Source organism: Filicampus tigris, chromosome 20 (assembly GCF_054856515.1).
Source record: "Filicampus tigris isolate MCC_2025a chromosome 20, RoL_Ftig_1.0, whole genome shotgun sequence".
Classification (NCBI taxonomy): domain Eukaryota; kingdom Metazoa; phylum Chordata; class Actinopteri; order Syngnathiformes; family Syngnathidae; genus Filicampus; species Filicampus tigris.
The window spans coordinates 11,761,063-11,786,140 of NC_141236.1; the positions used below are offsets into that span (position 1 = coordinate 11,761,063).

At 43.4% G+C, this 25,078-nt stretch overlaps 3 protein-coding genes across 14 annotated transcripts in view; 2 read left to right on the top strand and 1 right to left on the bottom strand.

Annotated features, from left to right (window-relative positions):
* nkain2 (sodium/potassium transporting ATPase interacting 2) overlaps positions 1-12,378 on the top strand; it is a 45,101-nt gene extending 32,723 nt beyond the window's left edge. For 3 of the 4 annotated variants that reach the window (XM_086018654.1, XM_086018653.1, XM_086018656.1), the window contains exons 4-7: positions 1,117-1,317; positions 6,181-6,241; positions 10,286-10,367; positions 11,577-12,378. In XM_086018654.1, coding sequence (XP_085874780.1) covers positions 1,117-1,317; positions 6,181-6,241; positions 10,286-10,367; positions 11,577-11,586 — 354 coding nt within the window. In that variant the 3' untranslated portion in view covers positions 11,587-12,378. Of the gene's footprint in view, positions 1-1,116; positions 1,318-6,180; positions 6,242-10,285; positions 10,372-11,576 lie in introns of those variants that run through there. The other variant, XM_086018655.1, reaches the window with a different exon arrangement.
* The window catches only part of LOC147128363 (triadin-like), a 75,658-nt gene extending 50,826 nt beyond the window's left edge, over positions 1-24,832 (bottom strand). For 2 of the 8 annotated variants that reach the window (XM_086018660.1, XM_086018659.1), the window contains exon 1: positions 1,137-1,225. In XM_086018660.1, the coding sequence (XP_085874786.1) occupies positions 1,137-1,155 (19 nt within the window). In that variant the 5' untranslated portion in view covers positions 1,156-1,225. Of the gene's footprint in view, positions 1-1,136; positions 1,226-23,716; positions 23,980-24,480 lie in introns of those variants that run through there. The other 6 variants (XM_086018665.1, XM_086018658.1, XM_086018657.1 and 3 more) reach the window with 6 other exon arrangements.
* On the top strand, positions 14,730-20,772 carry rnf217 (ring finger protein 217). 2 transcript variants are annotated; one of them, XM_086018650.1, is made up of 7 exons: positions 14,730-15,769; positions 17,169-17,390; positions 17,628-17,792; positions 18,800-18,897; positions 19,410-19,513; positions 19,742-19,813; positions 20,557-20,772. In XM_086018650.1, the coding sequence occupies exons 1-7, from the start codon at positions 14,843-14,845 to the stop codon at positions 20,631-20,633; spliced, it is 1,665 nt and encodes a 554-aa protein (XP_085874776.1). In that variant the 5' UTR covers positions 14,730-14,842; the 3' UTR covers positions 20,634-20,772. The 2 variants fall into 2 exon arrangements, with proteins under 2 accessions (XP_085874776.1, XP_085874777.1); XM_086018651.1 differs by lacking the exon at positions 19,742-19,813.
* Positions 24,833-25,078: the final 246 nt, after the last annotated feature.

Below are 25,078 nucleotides of genomic sequence, written 5' to 3' on the forward strand. Positions count from 1 at the left end.
CAGCAAAGTTTGGATGGCGGAATACGCCTTTCCCGTCCTTTTACAAAATACGTCGGATGAACATGCATCGAAACGAACGGCCCGGAAAACCTTGAGGGTGGACGATTGCTAGGGATGTAACGATTCATCGAAAATGGATTCGCCTCGACTAATCCATGTGATTAATAAAAAAAATCGAGTTGATTAAATTCTTCGAGAAAATGATGTCTTGAAACGTTTTTTCATTCCAGATGCGCAGCACATTTTGATGCTTTTGCGCCAAACATTATTGCGTATTGCGTTGGTGGATGGCTGCACAGCCACACTAGTGCACAGACAAGCATGGTAGAAATTTTTTGGAAAAATCGAATCGAAAATGGAATCGAATCGGGGTTGAGTGAATCGTTACATCCCTAATGATTACTAGTGCGACATATACAAACGAAAAAAAAAAATCTTTGAAAACCGAATCATATGACTAAATGACTAAAACTAAAACGATGTGAACCGTGCTACTGGGTGTCAAGTCGGGTTGGTCGGTCACATGGTCAGCGATGGCATCTGCGCTTTTGGACTTCAGCGCGCTTACCCTGACAAAGCAATTGGGAGCGCTTCACTCCCTGACCGTGTCTAAGTTCCGCAGCCCTTGCAAGCCATTTCTCATCACGGGCACAACTCCGCACGACTTGGCTGCTGCCGTTTGGAGTTTCCTTTTGGGATTCTCCGAGGTCGATCAGCAGCCGATCAAGGCGACAGCAGGCGGCTCCAAACTGGAGTGCCCGCTCTAATATGATTCAAAGGGTTTGCGGCGGCGGGACTTTGACATGCCTCGACTGTACAAAAGCATCATTGGAGCTTTTGTGTGTTTTATTCTGTAGGTTTTACTCGTCTCTTATCCTAACATCCCTCCCTTGCGTCCCCGACGGAGTTCTACATCTTATGATTTATTTTTAGCCACAGCCATCCCTTCGCTCTCTTTATCTGTCTTCATATCTGTTCATCTCGCCGCCCCGGAGATGACAAACAGTTTGGCTTTAATTAAAATGCGTCCGAACGCCGCCTTGACAATCCGCCGCCGCCGCCCTTCCTGGCTCGGCTAGTTTAACCTCTTTGCCGGCTCTCTGTGCGCCTCCGCAGGACTCTGACCTGGTCCTCACCTTCAACCTGTCCATGCATCGCTCCTGGTGGATGGAGAACGGCCCCGGGTGCAGGGTGACCCGCGTCAGCCCGCCTCCCCCTTGGGCACCCGAGGACCACCGATACATCTCCATATCCGGGTGCCTGATGGACTTTCAGTTTGTCGAAGTGGCTCACTCCTCGCTGCAGATACTCCTGGCCGTAAGTGCTATCGCGAACAATACATACACACAATTAGACCTGAACGTCCCAGAATGTTTCTCACCAAAAAAAAAAAAAGACTCAAATGTTGCGCTAGAACTTGAAGGTAGCGCCGCATGGGCTAAATCCAAAGTCGACACTTTACTAAGTTGGACACGACGCCCCTTTTCCGAGCCGCTGCCTCTTTTCGTTTCATCTCTGTCGAAACCATTTGCCGCTGGCCCTCCGGAACCTTTTTGCTGCGCGGCAAAGCGAGATCGTTAGCGGGATCAGAGGAGACGACAGGCAGCGAAATAAAGAGCGGCGATGACGGAGGCCTGTCGCCTTTCATCGGCGTCTAAAGCGCAGTTGTACTCGCCGGTCTAAGTGTGGGTTTAATTCATGATTAAATCAGCAGAAATGGAGAAACGCTTGGGGTGAGCAGGTGCCGCCGCATTCTCGCCTTTTTGGATGACGGCCTGGCGCGCCGCAACCGTCTCAGCGTAATTGCTGCGCGGAAAGGCGGACTGTCACACGCGCCAACCTGACCGCCTCGCGCGGCTTCACTCGGTGGAAACGCTGTCAAAGTTCTTCGCGGCGTTCATTCTACACGTCGGCTAGCTGTTCAAGTCGGGCTGGAGGGGGGTTATGTTGCCATTATTCTGTAGTTTGCCAGGCGGGCTTGCTAGCGCCGCTGGCGTAAGTGTTGAATCAAGGTACAAAAATGTCAAGTCAGAGGCTTCTGCCACCGTACTGTAAGGGTGGGACAAGAGAATTGTCCAAGTATGCTGATATTTTCGACCTTACATGATGTCAATCTCAGTTTTTTTCCCCCTTGCACTCTCAGCGCTGCGTTATCTAACGGCACAATAGATACGTGCTAGTACTCCGCTACGGAGGCACATTGACGTACAATTCACTTCTTGTACTTGTTCAAGGAATGTATCCATCCTGAAAGGAATCGCTCTACTAGAATCAATCCGTCCCGCTTTTAGATCTGGTCAAATGTAATGTTCCAGCATCGACCTACATACGTTATTATGCTAGTGCAAAAAAAGGAACTGAGTACCAAAGTTCCTCTTTGGGGGCTGTCGCATTTCAATAGTAATGGTAGTAAATTCTCCTGAGTTCACGTTGTAAACGGGCTGTTAAGACAGAAGACTTTTTCCGAAGTTGGGGCCCGCTACGGCGTACCCGATGACATGATCATTAGCAAGACAAGTACAATGTAGAAGCTTTTCCTCGGAGCTGCTTGAGGCTGGATTCGAAGTTTGCCTTGTTATCTCCAGATTTGGGTTTTCTGCCAGAGCAAATGAACACTTTGGTTCTTAAAAGGACGAAATCATCCAACACAGAGGAGCCGGCTTCATCATTCCGAGATGAAGCTCTGATCTGAAAGCAAGCAAGGGGGAGCGTTTGGGCGTTGCGTCGGCGTTGCGCCGTCTTCAGCTCAGTGGCGGGGAAACCTCTGAGAACGCTAATTGAGACGTGACGCACTTTCAAGACCAGGCTTGCGCCCGCTTGGCTCTTGTCGTGTCATATCTGTGATTGGTAAAAAAAAATTAAATAAAAAAATAAAAAAACAAGCAGATGATTTCATTAGCCCAAATCATCTTTTCTTGTTTCCGGTTGGCACCCAAGTCAACCTGTTCCTGTCGGAAAATCATCACATATGATGATGAGCTCGGCGCCGCGTTTGTTTTCGACAAAGCCAGATGAAGTCATAAACGCCATGTGAAGATTTCTTCCAGCAACAACAACCACCCCAAGTTGTTGGCGTCTACCGTCATTTTCGGTTCTATAGTCACGTCGTTTTGGATATCAAAATTTACAACGGAGTTAAGTGGAAAGGCGGGGGGGGGGGGCACACCTGATCACCTCTGCCATGGCACAGGGGGGGGGGGCAGCAAAAAGTTGGGTAGCCTTTACAACTTTGGGCCGAGTGCAGTCAGAGCGTGGGCGGGAAAGCCACGCCGGCATTGCAGAATACGGTGCGTACGTATGTTGTCGTTTCACGCACACGACGTGACGTCCTCGGCATGCCAACGCGAGGCTCAAAACATCCAGGGGAGGTTTTCCGCAGGGCGGCTTAGTGCTTCCAGCGCCCGCTTGTGATTCAAAGATCAAGGAAGGAGAAAGAACAATGGCGCGCATGTCGCTCAGCCACTGCGCTCTGCCGCGCTAATCCAATTTTTGATGAATAAGTAATAACCTGCGGGGGTGTCGTTTGGCTTGTCCGGGAAGGACGTTTTGCACGGTGCTCTTTGTCCCTCGTGCAACGAAACAACAAGTTTGCGCTGTATTGCTTCAAACTGCTTTTTAACTCATTCACTGCCATTGATGAATTGACTTCACAGTCCAGCCATTCAATCCCAAGAATTGACAGGATTTCTATTTTTTTTTTTTTTTTTTTCCAAACGTTAGGGTAAAAGAGGGTCTGAAAATATCTGGCAGTGAATGAGTTAATGTGGAGGCTGGAATGTGGAATCAGACGAGTTCAATGAAGCTCTTGTGCATATGAGGGGAAAATCTCTGCGATAGGATGTTCATCACAGCTACGCAAACACATTCATTCCCGTAAAATGAGACACCTTGGTGACGGCGCAATTTATCAGCGGCCGCAGCACAGGGGGGATTAATGATCAGGCGGAATGTTTGCTGCAAAAAAAAAAAAAAAAAAAACCCAACAAGATTATCAGACGCCGACAGGCCACATCGGGGCGATTATGCGCACTTATCATCATCTACGCGAGAAGCTGGAAAAACGGGACTGAATCAATTAGGAATTTCAATCGAGGCGCCATTTTCACAAGTGGCGGCGCTGCGTCAACCTGTGAGACGATTCCATTTACAAAACCCCGGCCGACTTTTTTTTTTTTGTGCGGCGTCAGCAAATTGCAGCAGCGGCCGGTTGGGCAAAAGGCAACCTGGCTGCGCACGGTCGAGTGGCCAAGGAGGGGGCGGAGCCTGGCTCTCGCCTGGTCATCGACGATCCCGACTGGTTTTGGTTTTGCGATGCAATGTGCGATCCAATATCAGATTGACAATAGCGCCACCTATCATTTCGCGACTGAGACAGGAGAGCTAGCTAACTAGCATGGCTAACGTCAGATTGTTTCAACTGCGACGTTGCTTCACAAAGTGCAGAAGAGCAGAGAAGTAGCTTTTCAACATTTTTGTTCGGCGTCTTGTTTGTTTAGGGTGTAATTCCACTGTCGACATGGCGGCGCACTATTTTGTTTGACCAAATACATTTTGTCACCTACTGAGCGTGGCACGCCTTCTAAACGGGGTAAGGGATGTTCTCTTCGCCGAGCGCGTGTCCCCTTAACGTTTCCGCCCTGATTTACACAAGGAAAAGTTGTACTGATTATTTCTCGACAGGCTCAACCGCTCCCGCCGTCGCCGCCGACATCCTTCTTTCTATCCCCGCTTAGTTACTAGGTAACCATAATTGAGAAAAATGGCAAATGGATAAGGCCGGCATCGTTAGTGCCGTAGTTTCGCAAGCGCGGCAGCCTCCCCCAAATAGCTACGACGTCTCTTATCAAATTGACGGACGCTAAAGAACGCATGAAGGAGGCTCGGTTATATTCCGGAGGTGCTCTGCTGCACCGACAGTTTTGTTTGGAAAAGTGAAGACGTTGCATAGCAACAAATCTAAAAGGACAAGCCTGATATGAAAAATAAATAAATAAATAAAATAAAAAAACATCACCTCCTGTGAAGTGAAAGCAGCATGTATCCGGAAATTGTTGTTTTTTTTCCCCACTAAAGTTGTTTTCTAAGAAATGTAAAACAGAAATGTTGATACAAAAAAAAAAAAGTAACTGGTAGCAGAGTTGTGCAACACAAGATGAGACGAATATTGCCGCAACTTTCTTCGCATCAGGAGACAATCTAACCCGCCGGCCTCTTTTTTTTTTTTTTTTTTGTCAACAGGATATTGCGTTGACGTGCATCAACTCCGAGATTCAATACTTGAGTGGTCAGAATATTAACAGGATATTAATGTGCATGGCGGCAGGGGCGGCGGACGGTGCAAGCGCGTTTCCAGTTCGCGCCAGCGTTTTCTGTCATATTTGTTGGTTCATGTCAGCCAAGGACATTTTGACAACCAAAAAAGGCGCAAAGAAGCCCACAAAAAGGTAGCTTCTGAGTTTCTTAAACGTACGGTATTCTTCTCCTTGCTGCCACTTCTCCTGCGATATCCGCTTGGCAACGGCGTCAACCGTTACATTTCTGTCACTAATTGACTTGTCAGTCATTGTGAGGACGACGGAAGACGAGGCGAGGCGAGCGAGGCGCTTTGGGATCCGAACGTTATTTACACCAAATGAGGTGGAGACCTTGAGACGAAGGCGGAATGCGGAACGGCCCAGCGGCTCGCCGTCGCCCCGGAAAACTTTGACGCGCCCGCGTTGTGACTCGGCGAGTCATTCATTCGCTCAGCCGCCGGTGTTGCACGTCTCCTCGTTTTGGTTGAGGCCAGCCTTTCATTAACCGCACATCTGGAAGCCTCCTCCCGGTTGCCATGGACACAAGCGGCCAATCGGCGAGCAGATCAGAGTGCAAAGGCGTTCCAATCTTGTGTCCGTGTCCTCCCGGGCATTTCCGCCGATAGAGCGACGGAAGCTTTCGGTGGCTTTTCACCTGGCGTCATTTGGTTTGTCGTTGGAAATGCCAAGGCTTTTTTTTTTTTTTTTTTTTTTTTTTTTTTTCTTCCCCCGCCGCGTGTGCGCGCGCGTTTGTCCAAGTGATTGGAGACGACACGGTGTTCTGATCCACTTACGCGGCCCGTTCTTTTTCGTCTCGTGAGGACTGCGCTTCCTGTGCCGGGGTCACGTCCCTCAAGGCTGTAATGTCTCTTTGTGTCTCCTCCAGTTGGCGGGCTTCATCTACGCCTGCTACGTGGTCAAGCTCATCTCGGAGGAGGAGGACAGCTGTGAGTGCACGCGCGCGCGCACACGCACACACACACGTGCACGCTCATGTGCTTTTAATGCAACCTCATTCATTATTTTGTAGCAAATCCACCCAAAATCAAGTCAAGAGTGATGCAATAAATGAATCAATGAGCTGATTAAGCAGTTTAATAGGCAAATATGAATTAGCTCGCACTTCCCGTCATGGCTGACCAGTTCCTTCTGCACCACAGCATGACCGCAATCCTTTTTTTTTTTTTTTTTTTTTTTTTAACAAAGCAGGCTTACTTAAATGCGTCTCACCTCACTCTTGTCTCAAAAACATCCAAATTTACAATCTTGAGGCGACATAATGACATTTTTAAATGACACTTTTTTTGTTGTTTTTTTTTCTCTCATTTTAATTTTTATTTATTTATTTTTTTATATATTCGAAATAAAGCGGGGAAAAAAAATGCCTTCCAAATTCTTGAACGTGACACTTTAAGCATTTAAGTGTATGTGCAGCATGCGCGTCTTTCATGCAGTTGCCACGTGACTCCCGTTGAACGATGTTGTCAATGTCATCGATTCAAACACGTCGAATGAGTTTACTAAAACGCACCGAGGTGTAATCCCGTGTCGGGAGGAACGCACTCATTTGCCATGACAACATTTTAAACGGCGCGTATGCTTCTAACTATTGCAGCGCATTAAATACGCCCGAGGCCGTCAGTGGAGCTGAATCGCAGCAGAGGATCGATAAGCCGCCATGTTTTATTCAGTCATAAATGCTGAATGACAGACGGCGCTGACAGGCAGTAAAGGAGACAATTGATATTCCCCGGCAAGCGCAACGGGAGGCAAAAGTTGGATTGCATAATCGCTGCAAACTGCGACGGGAGATTGGCGCACGGGCTAAGGAGGAAACTTTAGCTGCACATTTGGATCAAAGTGGGGGAGGGACCCAGTCCACCCGGCATATGGCACCGTGGTGAAAAAAAAAAAAGGCGGTTTGTTTTTAATCCCAATTTATGCTCATTACTGCCACTTACAGGACTGTAGTGGAACAGCAATGCCTTGCACGCCATCATTTGCACGGAGTCTTTGTAGCCGAGGGCAATTTTAAAGGGACTTTGTGAAAACAGCCTTGCTATTAAATCACATTTGCTTGTAAATGTTGTGCGTGCTTGTATTTTTCCAGGATACTGAGACTTGACCGAACTTTGCAATGTCAAGGAAATAGCGCTTAATTCAGAGTCTGAATAATTTACATCCTGCAGTGATGCCCTTTGCTTAAATGTGTTTTTTTTTTTTTTTTTTTTTTTTTGGCCACTGGCACCGCAAAGCACAGAGAGAGCTGAACTAGCACTTTGGATTTGTGAAACAGGCTCGCTTATCTCCACTCAATGTGCCTCAACATCTTCCGTTCAAATCTTTGCCAATTAATTTTGTGTTCACGGGCCATAAAACTCATCTTAGTCGCACGTGGCAAACATAGAAAGTAACAACCAACTTGCTATGCCTGCATTTGGAGTAAAACGCTCCATTCATTTTCTTTGCCGTATCCAAAAAAGATGAACCGTGGCAGCTTATACATGAATTCCCAGCTAGGCTAACTTCACAACGTTTGCATATTAAGAAAAAAAAAAAAAAGGGGCATAAAAAATTATTTCCGCGTAGAAAACGGTGATGTAAAAGTCGTTTTTCATTATGTTACAGTAATTCGCTCTCTGATAAGCCGTCAAGCTAATGGATCTGTCAGTCAAACCTGCCCGGGCGGATTACGGTGTGCGCTCCTCGCTTTTGTCTGAAACAAAACGTCCCCGCTAATGCGGGCTCTTGCATTCCACCACAAATGCTCCGAGCGTCTGCGGCGGTGCCGTTAGCCGACGCCTACGAATGGCACCAGCGCAGAAACTTTGTCACGCATTTAGACGTTCAAATCATTGTTCACTTTTGGTAGCGATCGGACAAAAATCACTCGGTCAAGTTTGTCTTTGGACTCCTGGAAATGGCCCCTAAAATAGTTGCTGGAAAAAATAAAATGTCCGACTTCTTATGTCTTTTCAGGCATGGCCTCTTGAGACTTTTTGGTGGATGAATGCCAAATTCCATGTTGATCAGTTAGATGCACTTTGCGGGCTGAATTTGTTTTGTTTTTTAAATTCCAGGGTCCACTAGCGAGCCCATTTTTTTTCTTCGCACCTCATGCTTGGGACCACTGTACGTTAAACGTTTAATGTAGTATGTCATAAAAACGCAATAAAGCAAGGATGCATTCCGTATCGTAGCGTTAATATAACGAATTAAGGTCGTAAAAACCGACGCAAAAGCCCACACAGAAACGGGGAGGGCGTATCGACTGCCCTCAAGTGAGCACTATCACATTTTAATATGTGAATCTTCTCCAGGAACCAAAGATATTTGCCATTATTAAAACCGTGAACAATTTGGGCGCCGCGGCAGCAGCGAGTGCGCCATCTTCTTGCCACGCTTTCCCCCGCAATAATTTTGGGGGATCAATCGTAATCTCCTCTGTGCTCTTGAACGCGGCTGCGGGAAGAAAACGACGGCTGGGTAAAGGCGCAGGCTGAACAATCATCGCGGCCAATTCGGGGCAATGGGCCTTGGGTGAGGAAGCTAATGCTCGCCCAGGGCCCTCGCACGAACGTTCGGAGCTGCTGAGAAAGCTAATTAGCCTGAGAATGATTCCGCGTGTGCCCGCTTCAGTCGGACACGTTCCAATCAAGCTTTGTATGTCAGCAACAAGCTCAGGTTGTGTGTCGGGACGGGACGCCGTCGGCTGACTGCAGCATGAGTCAGCGGGGGAAAAAAAAACCCGAGCGGCGCTAAAACGGAATTCCGATTGTCGGAATCACGACCCGAGCGCCGTGGAGTCGCGGCGCCGTGATCCGCGGATGCGGCCGACAGACAGAAGATTAGCAGTTGGCCTGTTGAGTTTCATAATCAGTCTTCCTCATGAATACGTGAAAAGGATTATTGGACTGTTGAATTTGTGACAACTCAGGGAATAAAGTCAAGAGAGTTACGTGAGGACAAATACATATTCTTTTATATTTCCGCTCTGATTAGATGTCAAATGTGTCTTTGAAAATTTTTTTTTTTTTTTTTTTCGGATTCGTCATTGGGTCAATTTCTTTCTCTTACATGAGCACAAATTTGAGATGCTCACGCTGTATAGTGCAGCGAACTCCGCTCACCTGACAAAAAGCAGCCATTTGGAAGATCGAAAACAACCTTCCAAAGTAAACATAAAGCAAAGGTCATGCTAACGTTAGCACTGATATGTTGTGCATTTAAAACAACCACATGACTTTTCGTGCTCTAGCTTAAATGCAACAAACCGCAATCAACGAGCTAAATGAATCGCATCCGCGTGGCGTTGAACAGAAAATATTGCCGCAGTGCTACAGAGTCGCTTTCAGAAGACTTTCACAACTACTGAGTTTCTATCTGCATGACTGGATTACACTGTCACAAGTAAAACAATGCAGTTCAATTTCCCACAAAAACCCAAAGGCACTGCTGTTGTACAGGCTGCGAGAAATAAAAACAGAAAAACTGAAGTGAGCTTGTCAAGTCTTATTTGCACTGGACTGCTTTCAAATGCTGACTGTTGTTGGCAAACTCTCATTTTCTGCCATAAATAATAAATACGCCTTCATTTTCCTACCGCTTCATTCAATTCAGTGCTATTTCCTCAGATGGCTGCAGGTGTTACCTTAACAACTGATTTCTCAGTGACGGCTACATCCCGCATCGGTGTCTGCAAATTCCGCGGGAATAAATCATGTACGGCGCGGGTGGAAGTGACTTTTAAGGAGCTCTCTGACATCAAAGTGAAAAAGCTTCAGAGTCTGATGCAAGCAACCACCTGCCGGGTGCCTCTCGGCTGCTCCATCGTGGATAATTTAGGGCTGGCGTGTACGTGCCTTCTCGAGGCGTCGTAAATATAAGGCGCACCCGCTCGTGCGTCTTGATGCTGAAATTGCTTTGCGTCACACGGCGACACCGACGTCGTCGTCGTGGACTAATTAATGGACGCTCTTCCTCTGCTGTAGTTGATTTTATAGGCGGATTCGACTCGTACGGCTACCAGGGGCCCCAGAAGACCTCCCACCTTCAACTACAGCCCATGTACATGTAAGTAGCACACGTGGCATTACCAAGATCAAAGATCTCAATGTTGCAGAGCATTTTGTAGCATTTCAACGTTTTTTCAAGGTTTTCAAAAACACGTCAAATGTCGATCGGTCATCCTTGAACCCACAACCGTTACTTTCCGTTGGCGTAAAAAGCAGGATTGAAGGGGGATGTTTTGGTTCTTCCTGTTTTACAAACAATTGTCATCATCTAGTGGTCGACTGTGGAATTATAACCAAAATAAACAGGAGTTAGAACAAAATAGAGTTATGAACTGCACCCAAAAAAAAAAAAAAAAAAATCTGCGAAATAGCAGGATCGTGAACCCGGAACCTGAAATGAAGGGGGGCTTACCGTATATCATAAAAATTTGCGGCGCTCCCATTGATCGGTGAATTTTCTGCAAACAACAACGATGTAAAACTAATTTAATTGCGGAAATAGACAAGTGCGGTTTTGCTGCAGCTACCGTCAACGCCATTGAAGTCACAAGCGCATATGAATGTACATTAACAATTATTTTAATGTTATTTTATGTAAAATAATACATAACATTATTTTCTGGAATTGATTTCTTTTTAATGGATTTCGAGAAGTGTTTGAAGTGCTTTTTACATGTTTTTTTTTTTTTTTATTCCACAAATACTTGACAAGTTGCTAATCAAAGGCCTCTTTAAAAGACCGTTGTGATAAAAGTTAGTTTTTCTAATTCAGCCTCTTGAGTTCTGAGTTCATATGAACAATGAAATCCCGAAATAAGAATTTTATTACGATCAGGAGAGTGAAAGGAAGAGCGCAAGAACAAACGAAACCAAGGCGAAAGGAAATGAAGGCCCAGGACGTAGTTTGATGCTGACCTGGTGGAGGCCATAACACGCATCGTAAATAATCAACCCGCTTCGACGCAACGGCTGCGACACATAAGGCAGTGACATACACACACATCAATATGCTATCATTGTTCCCCCAGCTGTTTGTCCTTTCACTTTGCTCTTTATTGGCTTCAGCCAGAGGGACCAATAAATTGTTGTGTCCCGGAGGAAATATATGCCACTCTTTTCACACACAGCCCCCTCTGCCACACACCCACACAAAATCAGCCATTAATGTAATGTAATGTAATGTAATGTAAAGCTAATTTAAGCAAATGCAAGATCCGGATTGTTGTGTATAAAAAAAATCTAAATGTCTCTTTTTCTTTCTTTCCAGGTCAAAATAAGACGAGGAGCTGCCTTACCACTTGTTGGTTTGTTCTAATGTTGGCTAACAAGGACACAGAAAATTGAGACTCCTACTCCTCCCTCCCCTTCTCCCCCCTTGACTTCCTTGCTGACTCGTGTCCGTTGCTGATGCTGCAACACTGACCTCTGGTGGTGGGAAGCAGTAACTGCAAGGCACGGGAACAACCTGCTTCCATTGGCTGGTGGAATTTTTCGCCGTTTTGTTGTGTTTGTGCATTAGTGGATCATCGATACCCGGTTGGCTTTTTGGGGAACTTCTTTAGTGCCTGACTGACTTGACTGGCTGACACCAAGAGTACAACCAACTAAGGAATGTCAGACGTTTCCGCCGCGCCCCTACGTCCGGAATTGTTTGGATTCTGTGACTGACGACGATGTACAAAAATGTGAATCTTAATGTTTACAGTCCGAGGCGATGCAACGAGGAGACAGGCAAATGCGTTTTTGTTTGTGTGTGTTCAGGCCTCTGCTGTCTAAGTAATTCGTCTTCCACCAAAAAGCAACAAGTGGAGTGCCAAAGAACACAAGACAGAAGCATCCATCCATAAGCAAGAAATCTTCCAAAGGTCCAACAAATTAATGACAATCACGAAGCCCTTTCGCACTGCCTTGGAAAGACGGGAATGTTCGCAATGTGCGGATGACCTCACAATTTTACAGCCTCAGAGGTCGTATCAAAGTCATAACCGAGTCGGGACTACAGCTGTGGAAAAGAGGTGAGAAATTCACCGTGGCTGTAACATGGAAATAAACATAAATTCATTCATAAATTTCGCACAACAATGACTCATTTGGATGATTAAAAACTCGCCAAGTATAAATCATAAGGCTTGAAATTTGTGTAATATCAAGATGTTGTGGGCGTGTCCACTGAATGCGCCGAAACCACGCCCTGCTCAACTGTCAATCAAATAGCACTTAGACGAAACACATGCCACTTCATCTAGCATCGTTCTTATGCCCACACACACACGTTTCAGCTGTGAAAATATATTTGCTTAAATCATCCGCTGGGTGGAATTCATCCCATAGGGTCGCCGCGGGGCTTTTCCATGCTGCGACAATGACTAGCCACCATATTTGGACGTTTCGCCCGACACCAATCATTTACGTTATCATTTTAAATAATATAAAATATAAGCCACTTTACAAATTCATTCAGATTTCTCTTTTTTTTAAAAATAAATTAGTTGTATATTGTAATCTCTAAAAACTTTGTTTTTCAACTTTTATTCAAGTAACATTTGCATTATTTTGTGCATGATACATTCTGGAAAATATTTTTTTAAGTTGTCCTCCATTTTAGTACAGTTTTGCAGTGTCTTACACAATCATGCTACTGCATTTTAAAGTTCGTCATGTACTTTAAGGGCAGGGTATTTTTTTTTCAGGCGATACGTGGTTTAAAAAAAATCTTAGAATGACTGTACCAGCTGTACCTGTTAATCAATCATGACTACACCAGACTGCCGTCACATTTGAATTCTGATGCAGCCTCTGGAGCGCACCGATGCGCGCCGCATTTTCCTCTCAACGTATGTAAAGAAAGCAAAATCTCATCTCCTGCCAGTTGGACATTTTGGACTCTTTGGACCAAACATTGGAGGCCTTCCTTGTTTACCATGTAACTCTTGTACGCGGAGGCTTTAAAAACACTTTCTTTCCTTAAAAGGATCCAGTTCTGTCTGGACGTCGCCGTTGAGGACTTCAGAACATTGTGTGTGTGAGTTTGCATGAGGTGTCACCAAGCTGTTTGCATATTTACAACCCTCATGCCGCTCATGCGTGACTTATGATTAGCTACTACGCTATGAGGGAAAACGTCCTCAATGTGAACTTTGTTGTTTTTCTACTTCAGTGGGAAATGCCCACAGGGGTAAATAGTAAAAAAAAAAAAGAAAAAAAAAAAAAAAAAGAGAGAGCGCGAGATAAAACTGAATTGTGACCTTGAACTTGTAGATGTTTTTTAAATCATGTGTGGTGCTTTTCTAGTTGACTAATAATGTATGATGTCGTGGACAAGTGGCCCTGTGTCTTATTGTGTGAGTGTGAGTGGGGGGGGGGGGGGGGTTAGAAAGTCTTGCCTTGAGATGCGAGTTTGATTTGTTCCGTGACCACGTTCGTAACTCAAAACTCTTGTATCTCAAACTGTGGATGTAAGATTTTTGTGGTGGAAACGCGTCTGGTGTTTTGCCCAGCAAAAGACATTTTACTGCATTTATTAAATCACAGCCAAGTAGCGCTGAAATATTGAGAAGAAAACTGTTGGAAAATTTGCATTATTTGACTATTCCAATTTTTTTTAAATATTGTGTTGATGATGAAGTATTGTAAATTCTATGTTTTAAAATTCAAAAACACAGTGTATGACATTGAAATATATTTCAAAACTACCCAAACTCAGAGAAGTATTCCAGTTAAAGAGGCCAAACTGACCACCCTTTGAAGTTGTAGCATCGAGCATTCCTTTAAAATCTTCATAGGTACATTGGAAGACTTTTAAACCCTCAACTTTGCAACTAAAGTATTTTTTACTAGCCAAATTAATCGACCATTTGTGGTCTATTTTTGTGCACTTTGCCGGTTTTATGCCCTATAAGACTCTTGTGAAGGCTTTTAAGCGTTGCCTGTATTTTCAGAACAGAGCGGTGGGTTATAGTTTGGTCCTTAACCCGTTTACGAGCATCACCTGAGAGCCTTCTTCAAATTTCAAGTGTTTGAAGAGCAATAGCAACGCTATTTGGATCACTGGATCAGAAGAGAAGTTACACAAAAAAAAAAAAAATATATATATATATATATATATACATATATATATACACATACATATATATATACACATACATATATATATATATATATATATATATATACACATATATATATATATATACACACACACACACACACACACACACATTTCTAAGTGACCATAAAACCTTTGAAGTGTACACATACTTGTATTTAAATGAAACTTTTTCCAGATGTTTTAATTAAATTATTTTTAGACAATACCAATTCATCCATCCTCGGTCAGGCGTCAAAGGTGATGACTTCTACGCCCTCCTGTGGGCCATTTGTAGTACTGCAAGTACGTATTCAAAGCGTGACGTCAGCCGTACTGACGTCCACACGGAAGCGCCGGCGGCAGCTTTTTGTTTTGTTTTGGTGCATTAGTTAGTTGGCAACTTAGGAGGCTTTGACAATGCGGCGGACGGACTCCGCGCGCTCCAAATGGGTCAAGAGCGCCCGGTAATGGAAGATGATGGCCATGTACCTTGCACATGTCAAATGCCGACGGTCAACGGTGCTTTGGAAGCGGAAGAGAAGGTAAAATCCCCACTGGGAAGTAATCAAGTGGAGACGTCATTTCGAAATGATTTGGACCGACGTATTAGCAGAGGGAAGTTGTTGCGGCACGACGACATACAAGAAAGAGAAGAAGAAGAACATCAAGGAGTACTCGAAGAAGAAGTGGAGGAAGAGCGGGATGCGGAGGACAACAACAATAACAACTGCAACGGAGGAGGGGGAGACAGCAGAGGGGCGGACACTCTCGAGTTCCTGAGGGCCAGTTTGTTGGCCTCCACGTCTCCCTCTGACCGCGCCAGTACGGACGCTTGGATGCAGGGCGGCGCCGAGGGTGTCCACGGTGACAACACCGCCGTTTGCGACGTCACAAGAGACTCGCGACGCCACAAGAGCCCAAAGCCGGGAGACGCCGGAGTTCAAAACGAGCCTTCCTCCGCCGAGTTGACACCGTCGGACTTTGGGGGATTTGAAATATTTTCTCTTTTAGATACCAAACATGAAACATGTGACACCGGTGTTACTAGTGCACGTTCGGACCAGACACCGAGCGTCAAAGATCACGTTTATTGCCATGTCTACTGCATCGCTAATGAGCGCCACTATGACACTGTTACAAGCGAGCCGACTTCCGTGTCGAGCGAGGGGCTCGTTTTCTACACCGCAGAGGATTTGGTGAACCCTCTGCGCGAGTCTTCCCTCGGCCGCCGTTCATCGCAGCAGGCTACCGCGGATGACGCTGCCGAAGCGCAGCCATGCCGGGTGTGCCTGGACGAGAAAGCGAGCGCACCCTTGCCGTGCTGCCGCAAGCCGGTGTGTGACGAATGTTTGACATTGTACATCACCTCCCAGGTGGGTAACAAGCGGCTTTAAGTGGAGCTTGGTCATGTACACACAACAACAGTGGTGCCTTGAGATACCAGTGCCGTGCACCTTTTTTTTTTTAAAATACAAGCAATTTGGTTGCTTTTTTTGTCTTGAGATAAGAGCAAAGATTTGAGCTACAAGTGCGCTTCAGGCCCCCACGGCTAGATGGCGTCAGTGCTCGCCTTTTAAGTGTTTACAAAGTCCAGAGCAAATGTTAATTTATGACTGTGTATTTTAACGTAGTTCTATACTGTTGAGTGTAATTTTTCAAATTAAAACACGTGAAAAAACAAATTTGGTTGAATGTTTGGTTTGGATGAATTCTGTATATCGAGGCACCACTGCATTTGCCATGTTTAAGTGTCTTTGCATGTTTATAGAAGCTCAAAAATGTTTGTAATCCAACACTTTCTTTGTGTTATGAACCTACTAGAATGTCTTGGTATCATAATGAAAAGTTGTCAAATATATTTTTTTGAGTTAAATTTGACCATGTGAACGCAGTTGTTATATTTTGAGATAAATCATTGTTATGATTATTTTTTTATTAAGGAAGCATATTAAAAGAAAAAAAAAGAAAAAAAACACGACTTTCCAAGTTGACAGTGCAGAAAATGCACAAACAAATTCTGAAATTGGCAAAACAGTTTATTACGTATTTACTGCATTTTTTTTTATACACTCTGGATTTTCATCACAGTGAGATGCATCCCCTGGGATCAATGCGGGTTCACTATAGTTTTTTTTTTTTCTCGCTAGTTTTGCCTCCATTCTCCCAGCTCTCCAATCAATCCCCACCTGGCCAGTTGTGAAAGCTTTCTACACTGTTCACGGTCATTTTATGACGGTGCAAAGCAAATTTGCTCAGAATTTCAACTCGGTGCAGATGGCAACGTGTGATGGTAACACATGAAGTGCAGATAAACCAGCCCAACCAGTTTTGTGACGTTTTTTTTTTTTCCCCCGTTATGCCCAAAACACCATGGCGTTACATCAGTGTGTCTGACCTATAATAGGTTATGTAAAATTTAACCCAATTATTTATATTCCAATTGTGAAAAGCAGGGGGAAACTGCCTTGTGTTTGTAAAGGCAGATTTCTTGTTTTGCATGGCATTAGATGATACAAGTGTACCTAATATTCTGGCCGATGAGTGTGCATTTTGTAGCTGGAGGTTTGCTATAATGACTGACATTGGCTTATGGACTTCTGAATGCGCCTCCTCCAGCCGTCCATTTATGTAACACTTAATCGCATTAGGTCGTGAATTATTAACTGTTTCCTGTCCAGACTACTTCCCATGCCTAATCGCATCAAATGGAGAACGCTAATGTTAATTCTTCAAACCCGAACGACGGTGGCTTTTTTTTTTTTTTTTGTCCAGGTGCAGGTGGGCAAGGCGCACATCCGCTGTCCCATCTCAGAGTGCAGCGGGATGCTGGAGAACGCCGTGGTGGTCTCGCACCTGGCCGGCGAGGACCTGCTCAGGTACCGCTACTTCCTGGAGCTGAGTCAGCTGGACGCCAGCACCAAGCCCTGCCCCCGCTGCAGACACTTCACCTCCCTCGGACGCTCCAGCCCCGCGCGCTCCGAGCACAAGTACAAGGTCAACATTGTATTGAGGAGGCAAATAGTTATGCAAAAATCACATTTTCCTATTTTTGTTTTTAATCAATTTGGGGAAAAAAAAAAAAATCAACCAACATATTTTACCAATGCAATGGGCCATAAAATCCAAATCTAGCATCCGTTTTTGGAACGACATACACGACAATCCAACGCGATATGATAGTGCTGACTGGCGTGGAAGCAGGAGTTGAGAACATACGGCATTGTGGCGCAGGTCCAGTGCAGCGGCTGCCAATTTGTGTGGTGCTTCAAGTGCCACGCGCCCTGGCACCAGGGCATCAAGTGCCGCGACTACCGCAAGGGCGACAAGCAGCTGAGGAACTGGGCTTGTGTCATCGAGCGCGGACAACGCAACGCGCAAAAGTGTCCCAAGTGCAAGGTATGCAAAAACATTACAAACTGTCAAAACCGTTCCACAATTCTGCGATATGCAAAGTCTGAACGCATGAAACTGACGCACAAAACAAAAGAATTCAGCATTCTTTATATTTCATCAGCAACATGTTCACCAAAACAATCCATTGGACAAGTCAGCTAGCTCAATGCTAACATATAATGTGAAACACCATAGACGAGCTAATAGAAACTAGCATAGATGTTTCGGTAATCATCCAGGAAACTCCTACAAACAGTGATATAAAAAGTCTAGACACCCCTGTTAAAATGAGATTACGATAACTGCCAAACGTTTTGACATTTGGAATGTGACCTCTGACCTGTACAACTGAATTTATTTGGAGAGAGGAAATAAAACTGTCAACAACTGCGCTAATGTGGTTGTGCACACCCGTTTCGAACTGGGGCTGTGTTCAGAACAAACTCATCACATATCTGGCACCATTTAGAGTGCCTCTGGTTAACCTCAAATAAAGTTCTAGTTCTAGTAGGAATATTAAAAAAAAAAAAAAGATTAGTAAAAATACACCATTTTTTCCATATATTTCACTTAACTTGACTATTTTTTGTGCTTTACTGGTTTATATTTTATATGTATTGCACTTTTATTTTGTATGTATTTATACTTAAGTATATTTTTATTTTCAGCACCCCTTTTTTTTTTTTCTTTTTTCTACAATAGTGTGTTAGTTATACCATCTAGTCCCAATATGTGCCCCAAAAGTGTTGAACGTTTTTTTTCCCCAGTACTGCGCATGCCTAAAAGCAGAAAATGTCCGACGCCAAGTGTTTGCTGGCCCAAAGTGAACTCAAGCTGCTCCATGTTTGTTTGACTGCAAAGTCCAGTCAGCTGATGTCCGCCTGCACTTAGCTGCGCTTAATGCACGCTTAATAGCCGAGTAGCGGGGAGGCCATTAACGGCGCACTCGTGCAGATTGGAGGCGATGGAGTTTGATTGACAGCTGTGTGTGCGCGGGTGTGTGCTCGTAGATCCACATTCAGCGCACGGAAGGATGCGATCACATGGTCTGCACGCAGTGCAACACCAACTTTTGTTACCGCTGTGGCGAGCGATACCGTCAACTCAGGTAACGTTTTCAAATATTAACGTAATTCCATTCAAAACATGCATTTCGCCTTTAAAAGGAATTTAAATTATTCATGTTTATTGTGAAATGATTATAATGACAATTTTTAAATGAACTCGGGTAACATCATTCACATATGTGGACAAATGGAAATGGAATTTGGAAAAATATCTAAAAAGGACAGAATATGATTTATTAATAAATGATTGCAGTTATTCAAAGTATTTTCAATTTACAAATTCAAACCCAGTTAACATGAATTTAAAACACAAAACTGTTATAAAAATTCAATTTTTTATTTTAAATAATTGAAGAACTGTTAAGAATATTTTGTGTGATTAAATTAATATGATGATTAAAATTATATTTGGAATTTACAAATTAAAACTAAAAAAAAAAAAGTAAAACATTTGAAATATGTGTTATAATCATACAATTTAAAAACGTAGACTTTTGGGGTCATATTTTCCATGCGAATGTCATTCCTTCAGCCCTTTTGTTTTTGATGTCAGGTATTTCGGCGATCACACGTCGAACCTCAGCGTGTTTGGCTGCAAGTACCGCTACCTGCCAGATAAGCCGCACCTGAGACGCTTTATCCGAGGCTCCATCTGCGGTGAGTTATTTGATATTTTGGATATTTGGACCAACCACTTGAACGTCAAATCGCCACATTTGTATGGTCAGGAGATGTGCGCCTTTCACGTCGCACCAAACTCAGCCGGGTGAGCATCAAAAGGTTCTTGAAGTTGGAACGTTGCGGCAGAACAAAACAATCGCATGAGGACAAAGTCGGCCGGTGACTGGATTGCGAGCTGTTAACGCGTTTGTTGTTGTGTGTCAGGCGCCAAGGTGCTGTTGGCTCCGGTGGTCCTGTTACTGGTGCTGGTCATGGGAGCCGTGGTGCTCCTCATAGGTAACGCATGCTCACCAGACTGCGATTTGGAAAATGCAATTTTGCAATTGCAATTGCGTTGCAATGTTAAGATTCTTTAAGTCTCGTTATACTCAAATCTCGGAAACGTGACTGTCATTGTCTTAACGACAAATCTCCCCAAAATATTTTGATACATGTGATATAATGACTTTTATCTCCTAGATCGGCAACATTCTCCTAAAAAATTATTTATACATTTTATAAAACATGAATCTTTTTATCTTGACAAATATAAAACTTTATCCTGTAATATTGCAACATTGATTTAAAAAAACGAATCTACATTTTTTTTCCTAAAATTAGACAACTTTTTTCTCATAAATGTGATTATTCCCTGAAATGACAACTATTATTATTATTTTTTTTAAATCATACGATCACAACTTTTAATTTTGAAAATATATGGCACTTGAATATATTTTTTTCCCCTCAAAATATACTCTCATAATATTACAAATCGGATTGAAAATTTTATTTTTGTTTTTACCTAGAAACTTTACAAGTTTGTCAAAAATCTATAACTTTATTCACGTTGCGACTTAAATTTAAAAAGTATCCCGAAAAAAGATGCATTTTTTTCTCCTGAAAATGTTTTTATTCTGGTAAACACAACTTGAGTCTCCTAAACTTTACGACTAATCTAAAATGTATTACTATTTTCCTTTTTTGTTGTTGTTTTCGTCTCACACTTAAACACGTTCTAATGCTGCATTTGTGTATAGGTGTGATCGGCTATCCCGTCTACTACGTGTGCAAAAAGAGGAAGAAGCGTCGCTCTCTGGGCTCCTGGCGCTTTTGACGTGGTCGCGCACGAACAGGAAGTGAGACAACCTCAGGGACTACGGAAGACGCGGAGCACCCTCATCCGGTGTCGTCCTTTTTGCCGAGAAGTTTTTGCACGCAAGGCTTATGCGCTCGCAACCAAAAACGCCGGTGAGGTGACGGCGCCAGCTTGGTTTTCGCCCGCACGCCTGACGCTTGATTGGCTGCCGTCCGACACGCGGATACAAGTCGGGGAAAAGTTGGGATGGTGTCGCATTTGTGGCACACAAAAAAAGATGCTCATTTGGACAAGTGGATACATCGTTCATGCAACAGCCCTGGAAATCAGAATTGTCATGTTTTGTTTTTTTTTTGTTATGGGAAAGTTATATCATCGCTGCCCATGCATAGCTTTAATCACACTGGTCAACAGATTTTGACAAAAGTTTTTTTTTTTTTTTATATCAGCGATCAAGCAAACGGCTATAAATGACAACGCACGGTAAAATCTGTATTGCGCAAGCTTCTATAGGTCCAACTTAAAAGCCAAAAATGAAAAATCTCAAAAACCCTGGTGTGCTATAAAAAAGTAAAGATTTGAGAAGTGAAACGTATTAAACTCTTATCTCAAGGCAGCACTGTATTTTCGGGCTATGAATGCGACCTCCTAAAACCCACCCAGTAGCGCCCCCTGGAAATTAAAAAATGAAATCTGTATTTTTGGCCCCAGCTTTACTGATAGACACAAAATTGGATGGACCCGTATCATGAGTAGAGAACACGAACAATTTAAAAGGACCCTTGCGCGAAAATGAAAGGCAGTCGGCCATTTTGGTGTGACGCAGCCATTTCAGACACGTTTTAGGCGGACTCCAACTTGGAGTTTGGAGGTCAGTTGGCCAGCCGGCCTCCCTCCTGTGCGCCCACACGCCAGGATGTGCGTCGTCATCACAAAAAAAGCAAAACGGCACAGTCGGCTGCTTGTATTGTGCCAAAACAAACTGGGCTGCAAATCTAGCGGGATCAAGGCCGGCGGACGCCATTTTGGAAGGCTCTGGACGCGGAATATTTTTTTTTTTTTTTTTTGCCATATTTCACTCTTCTGCCAAAACGTTGCCGATGCCGTGTCAATTTTCGTCTCGCCACATTACTGCCGGAATAGCTCATGCATGCAGCCAACCGACTGGGTTATATTTAGAAATACGGGTGTGTTAGGTGAGAAGGTATGCCCACAGGAACTACACGCATAACACACTGTCAATGTCTGTAATTACGCTTGACTCAAAAGGAAGGAATCAGAAGGACGCAGTGAAAAGGACCACAAAAATTATCCGTTAAACTTTACACGGAACAAGTTGTGAGAAAAAGCTTGCAAAAAGTCGTGACGCTATGAGGAAAAAACGTATAACGTGTGAGAAAAAGTTGCAATGTTAGAGGAAAAAGTTGTACAAGGAAAGAATCGGAAGGAAAATAAAGTTTCGTTAACAAGAGAAAAATTGGAATATTACGGTAAATGAGATGTAATGTTACTTGAAAAAGCATCGTAGTAATGTGAGGAAAAGAAAACAGGAGAAAAGAACTAATGTTACAAGGAAAAAAATTGTAGCGTACGAGAAAAATGTTACGAGAAAAACATTGAGATGAGATTAAAATAAAATGTTGCGAGGAAAGACATTCTATGGTTACAATATTTTTTTCAAGCGACAAGAAAAGGTTTCATGTTACAAGGGGAAGGGTAAAAATGGGTGAACCTACAAGAAAAAGTCAATATGTTTGAGAAAACAATCTTGAGGCTATAAGAATTTTATTTTTTTTAAGAAAGTTGTGTAATATTCTACGAAAACGTTGCTAAGATACATATATTTTTTAATTGTTACAAGAGGCAAAAGACCAGAAACAAAAATGTTAATATTACTATATGCTAAAAAAAAAAAAAATCCATACAGAGAGACAATTTCCTTTGTATAGGTCTTTCCAAACATGACAACTTCATTCTGGTCAAAATTTTGAGTCGGTGGTCGTATTCGTAACTTTGTTCTGGTCATCTACTTTTTTCTTTCCAGTGTGGTCAGAAGACATCTTGGAAAGTTGTTTGAGAAGAGCAAGTCCACATGTCAAGTGACTGATTTTGGCCAGTCGCTTTGACTTGTTTTGTTACCACTGTCTTTTGTTCTTTTGTTTTCCTTTTTGTTGTGGTGGAAATGGTGCCTTAGATGCAAATGATCACTGATATGGAAATGGAAGAGACAGTTTTGGAATAAAATACTGAGTGTTCTGTGGACGGGTTTAGGACGAGCCAATCCAGGGTCTGTACTGCATCCCAAATATGTCACCCACCCTTGTACTTTTGCACACATTCAACAAGTTACGGGCCTGCTTATTTTCAACTCAATGAATGAATGTACATAGAATATGACAGATTAATATGGATATTCACGTTGCACTACTACGGACATCTTGAAGTTGACTTAGCGGGTATGTGGCTAATAATGATCACTTTCATTGAAGAAGAATAAAGTCTAGTCACCAAGACTGAATAATTATTTGTGTTTGTCACAGCTTCAATTGCAGTTTGTGGTCAACAGAGGGCAGCAGAGGACCACCTCTTATTTTGACAATGGACGGCGGGCGCCCCCTATAGGCGGGGATTGGGACTGTCCGGCACGCCCATTATGAAAATCGGCCCATCTGGAATACATTCGGATTTTTCAGACGAAATTTTAAACTCGTTCAAAACTCTGGGCCTAGTTTAAAAGCCTAATTCGAAGCTCTAACCCTCATTTTTAAAACCCTACTTTGAACCCCAAACACTATTTTTAAAACTCTCATTTGATACCCTAACGTGGCCAATATTTGCTGCATATTATGTAAACAAACTAATAGTAGGCAAGATGTCAGAAGTCTCGAACTGAGCTCGGCGGTGGCACCTTATATTGAAGGAAAATAGGTGGACAAACATACGAAAAACAAATGGCTCGTGAATGTAATCAAGTTCTCAAAACACAATGTATACTGTGCTAATAATGAATTATTCAAATACAGAAATATAAACGTAACAAATAATGTCCTAAGTTTCAGTCCCTTTGTCCCAAATTGTTCAGCCCAGTGCAATTCACTCACATCAGTTGGGAAGGAATGTGACCCGCAAGGTTGTGTTTGAACTGTCCAGGGGCAAGTGTGAGGAATGAATGGATACGTTTGGAGTGGGGAAAGTGTGCGAGGGCCGGCTACGAGCCGCCTACCAGTGGCCAGTCCGAACAGAGAAGGTGGTGGCGCTCCTGGCAAGAATCTCCAGTGGCTTGGCTTGACTTGACTTGACTTGACTTGACTTGAAGCTTGTTGGGCTACAAGCCTTTCCTGAGCTCGGTCCCCATCATCCTGTTCTGCACAAAACAAAAACAGCAGCATCCAAGTCATCGATTTGTACACAAATCAAAACTAATTTCATTTGCAACTACAATAACTATAATTGCATTATAAATACTCCGAAAATATTTTCGAATTAAATATCAGTATTGTACAATATAATTCTGTTAGACATGTCAATTCATTTATCCATGCGACGATGTGCTATGTGAGGGTTCTGAAAAATTTGCAATAAAAGCACTAAATTAATTTGATTAATAAGATGGATGCATTTTATAAATAACCTCAGAAATAAGGTGCATATCATCATATCAAACTGCATTTACTTCAATAATCCACTTTCAATTACAATCAAATGTCAAAAAGTAGCATCTTAATTGGATCAAGTGCAATCAATGCTAGAAGAATTTCTTCAAATAATCAATAAGTCATAATGCTGGGCTAAAAACGCCACATAATGCATACAATGACAGTTGGTATCATGTCCGGTTAATGCTAAATGCTAAATCTGGACTCACCAACTGCGCTTTTCTAACGAAGACAAATGTCAATCGCCAAGGTCCGGCAAAGGCAGGCGCCTCTCCAAAGTGAACAAGCAAGCGTTCAAGTCATCAAACTGTAGCAGAAGTAATTAGGGCGAAAATCGTGGAAAATCCATCTTGTGCAGCAAACAAACATTCTTCTCCCGGCGTGCCCTGACAACTTCCACCTACTGCACATATGAGAATCTTATTGGAGCGTTGCGGTCACATGACCGAGTGAACGAGCGCGCAGAATGTCAAAGATAATTACAAAAGCAAGAGCGCACTCTTCGACAACTCGATGGGTTTGGGACCCAACATTAACACACACTAACGCAAATTCAAAACCCTACTTTAAAACTCTAACACTACATGGAAAACATATTTAGAAAGCCTAACCCTAAGTTAAAATCCTACTTCGACACCCCGTGTGGATGCGGAAACAGATTGTCACTTGTATAGCGCTTTTCTACCTTTGGTACTCAAAGCACTTCAGACCTGTACCTCATCTACCTACTGATGACAAAGCATCATGAGCAACTGCGGTTAAGTGCTTCACAATGGCCGGGGTTCGAACCCGAAACCTCTTGGTTGG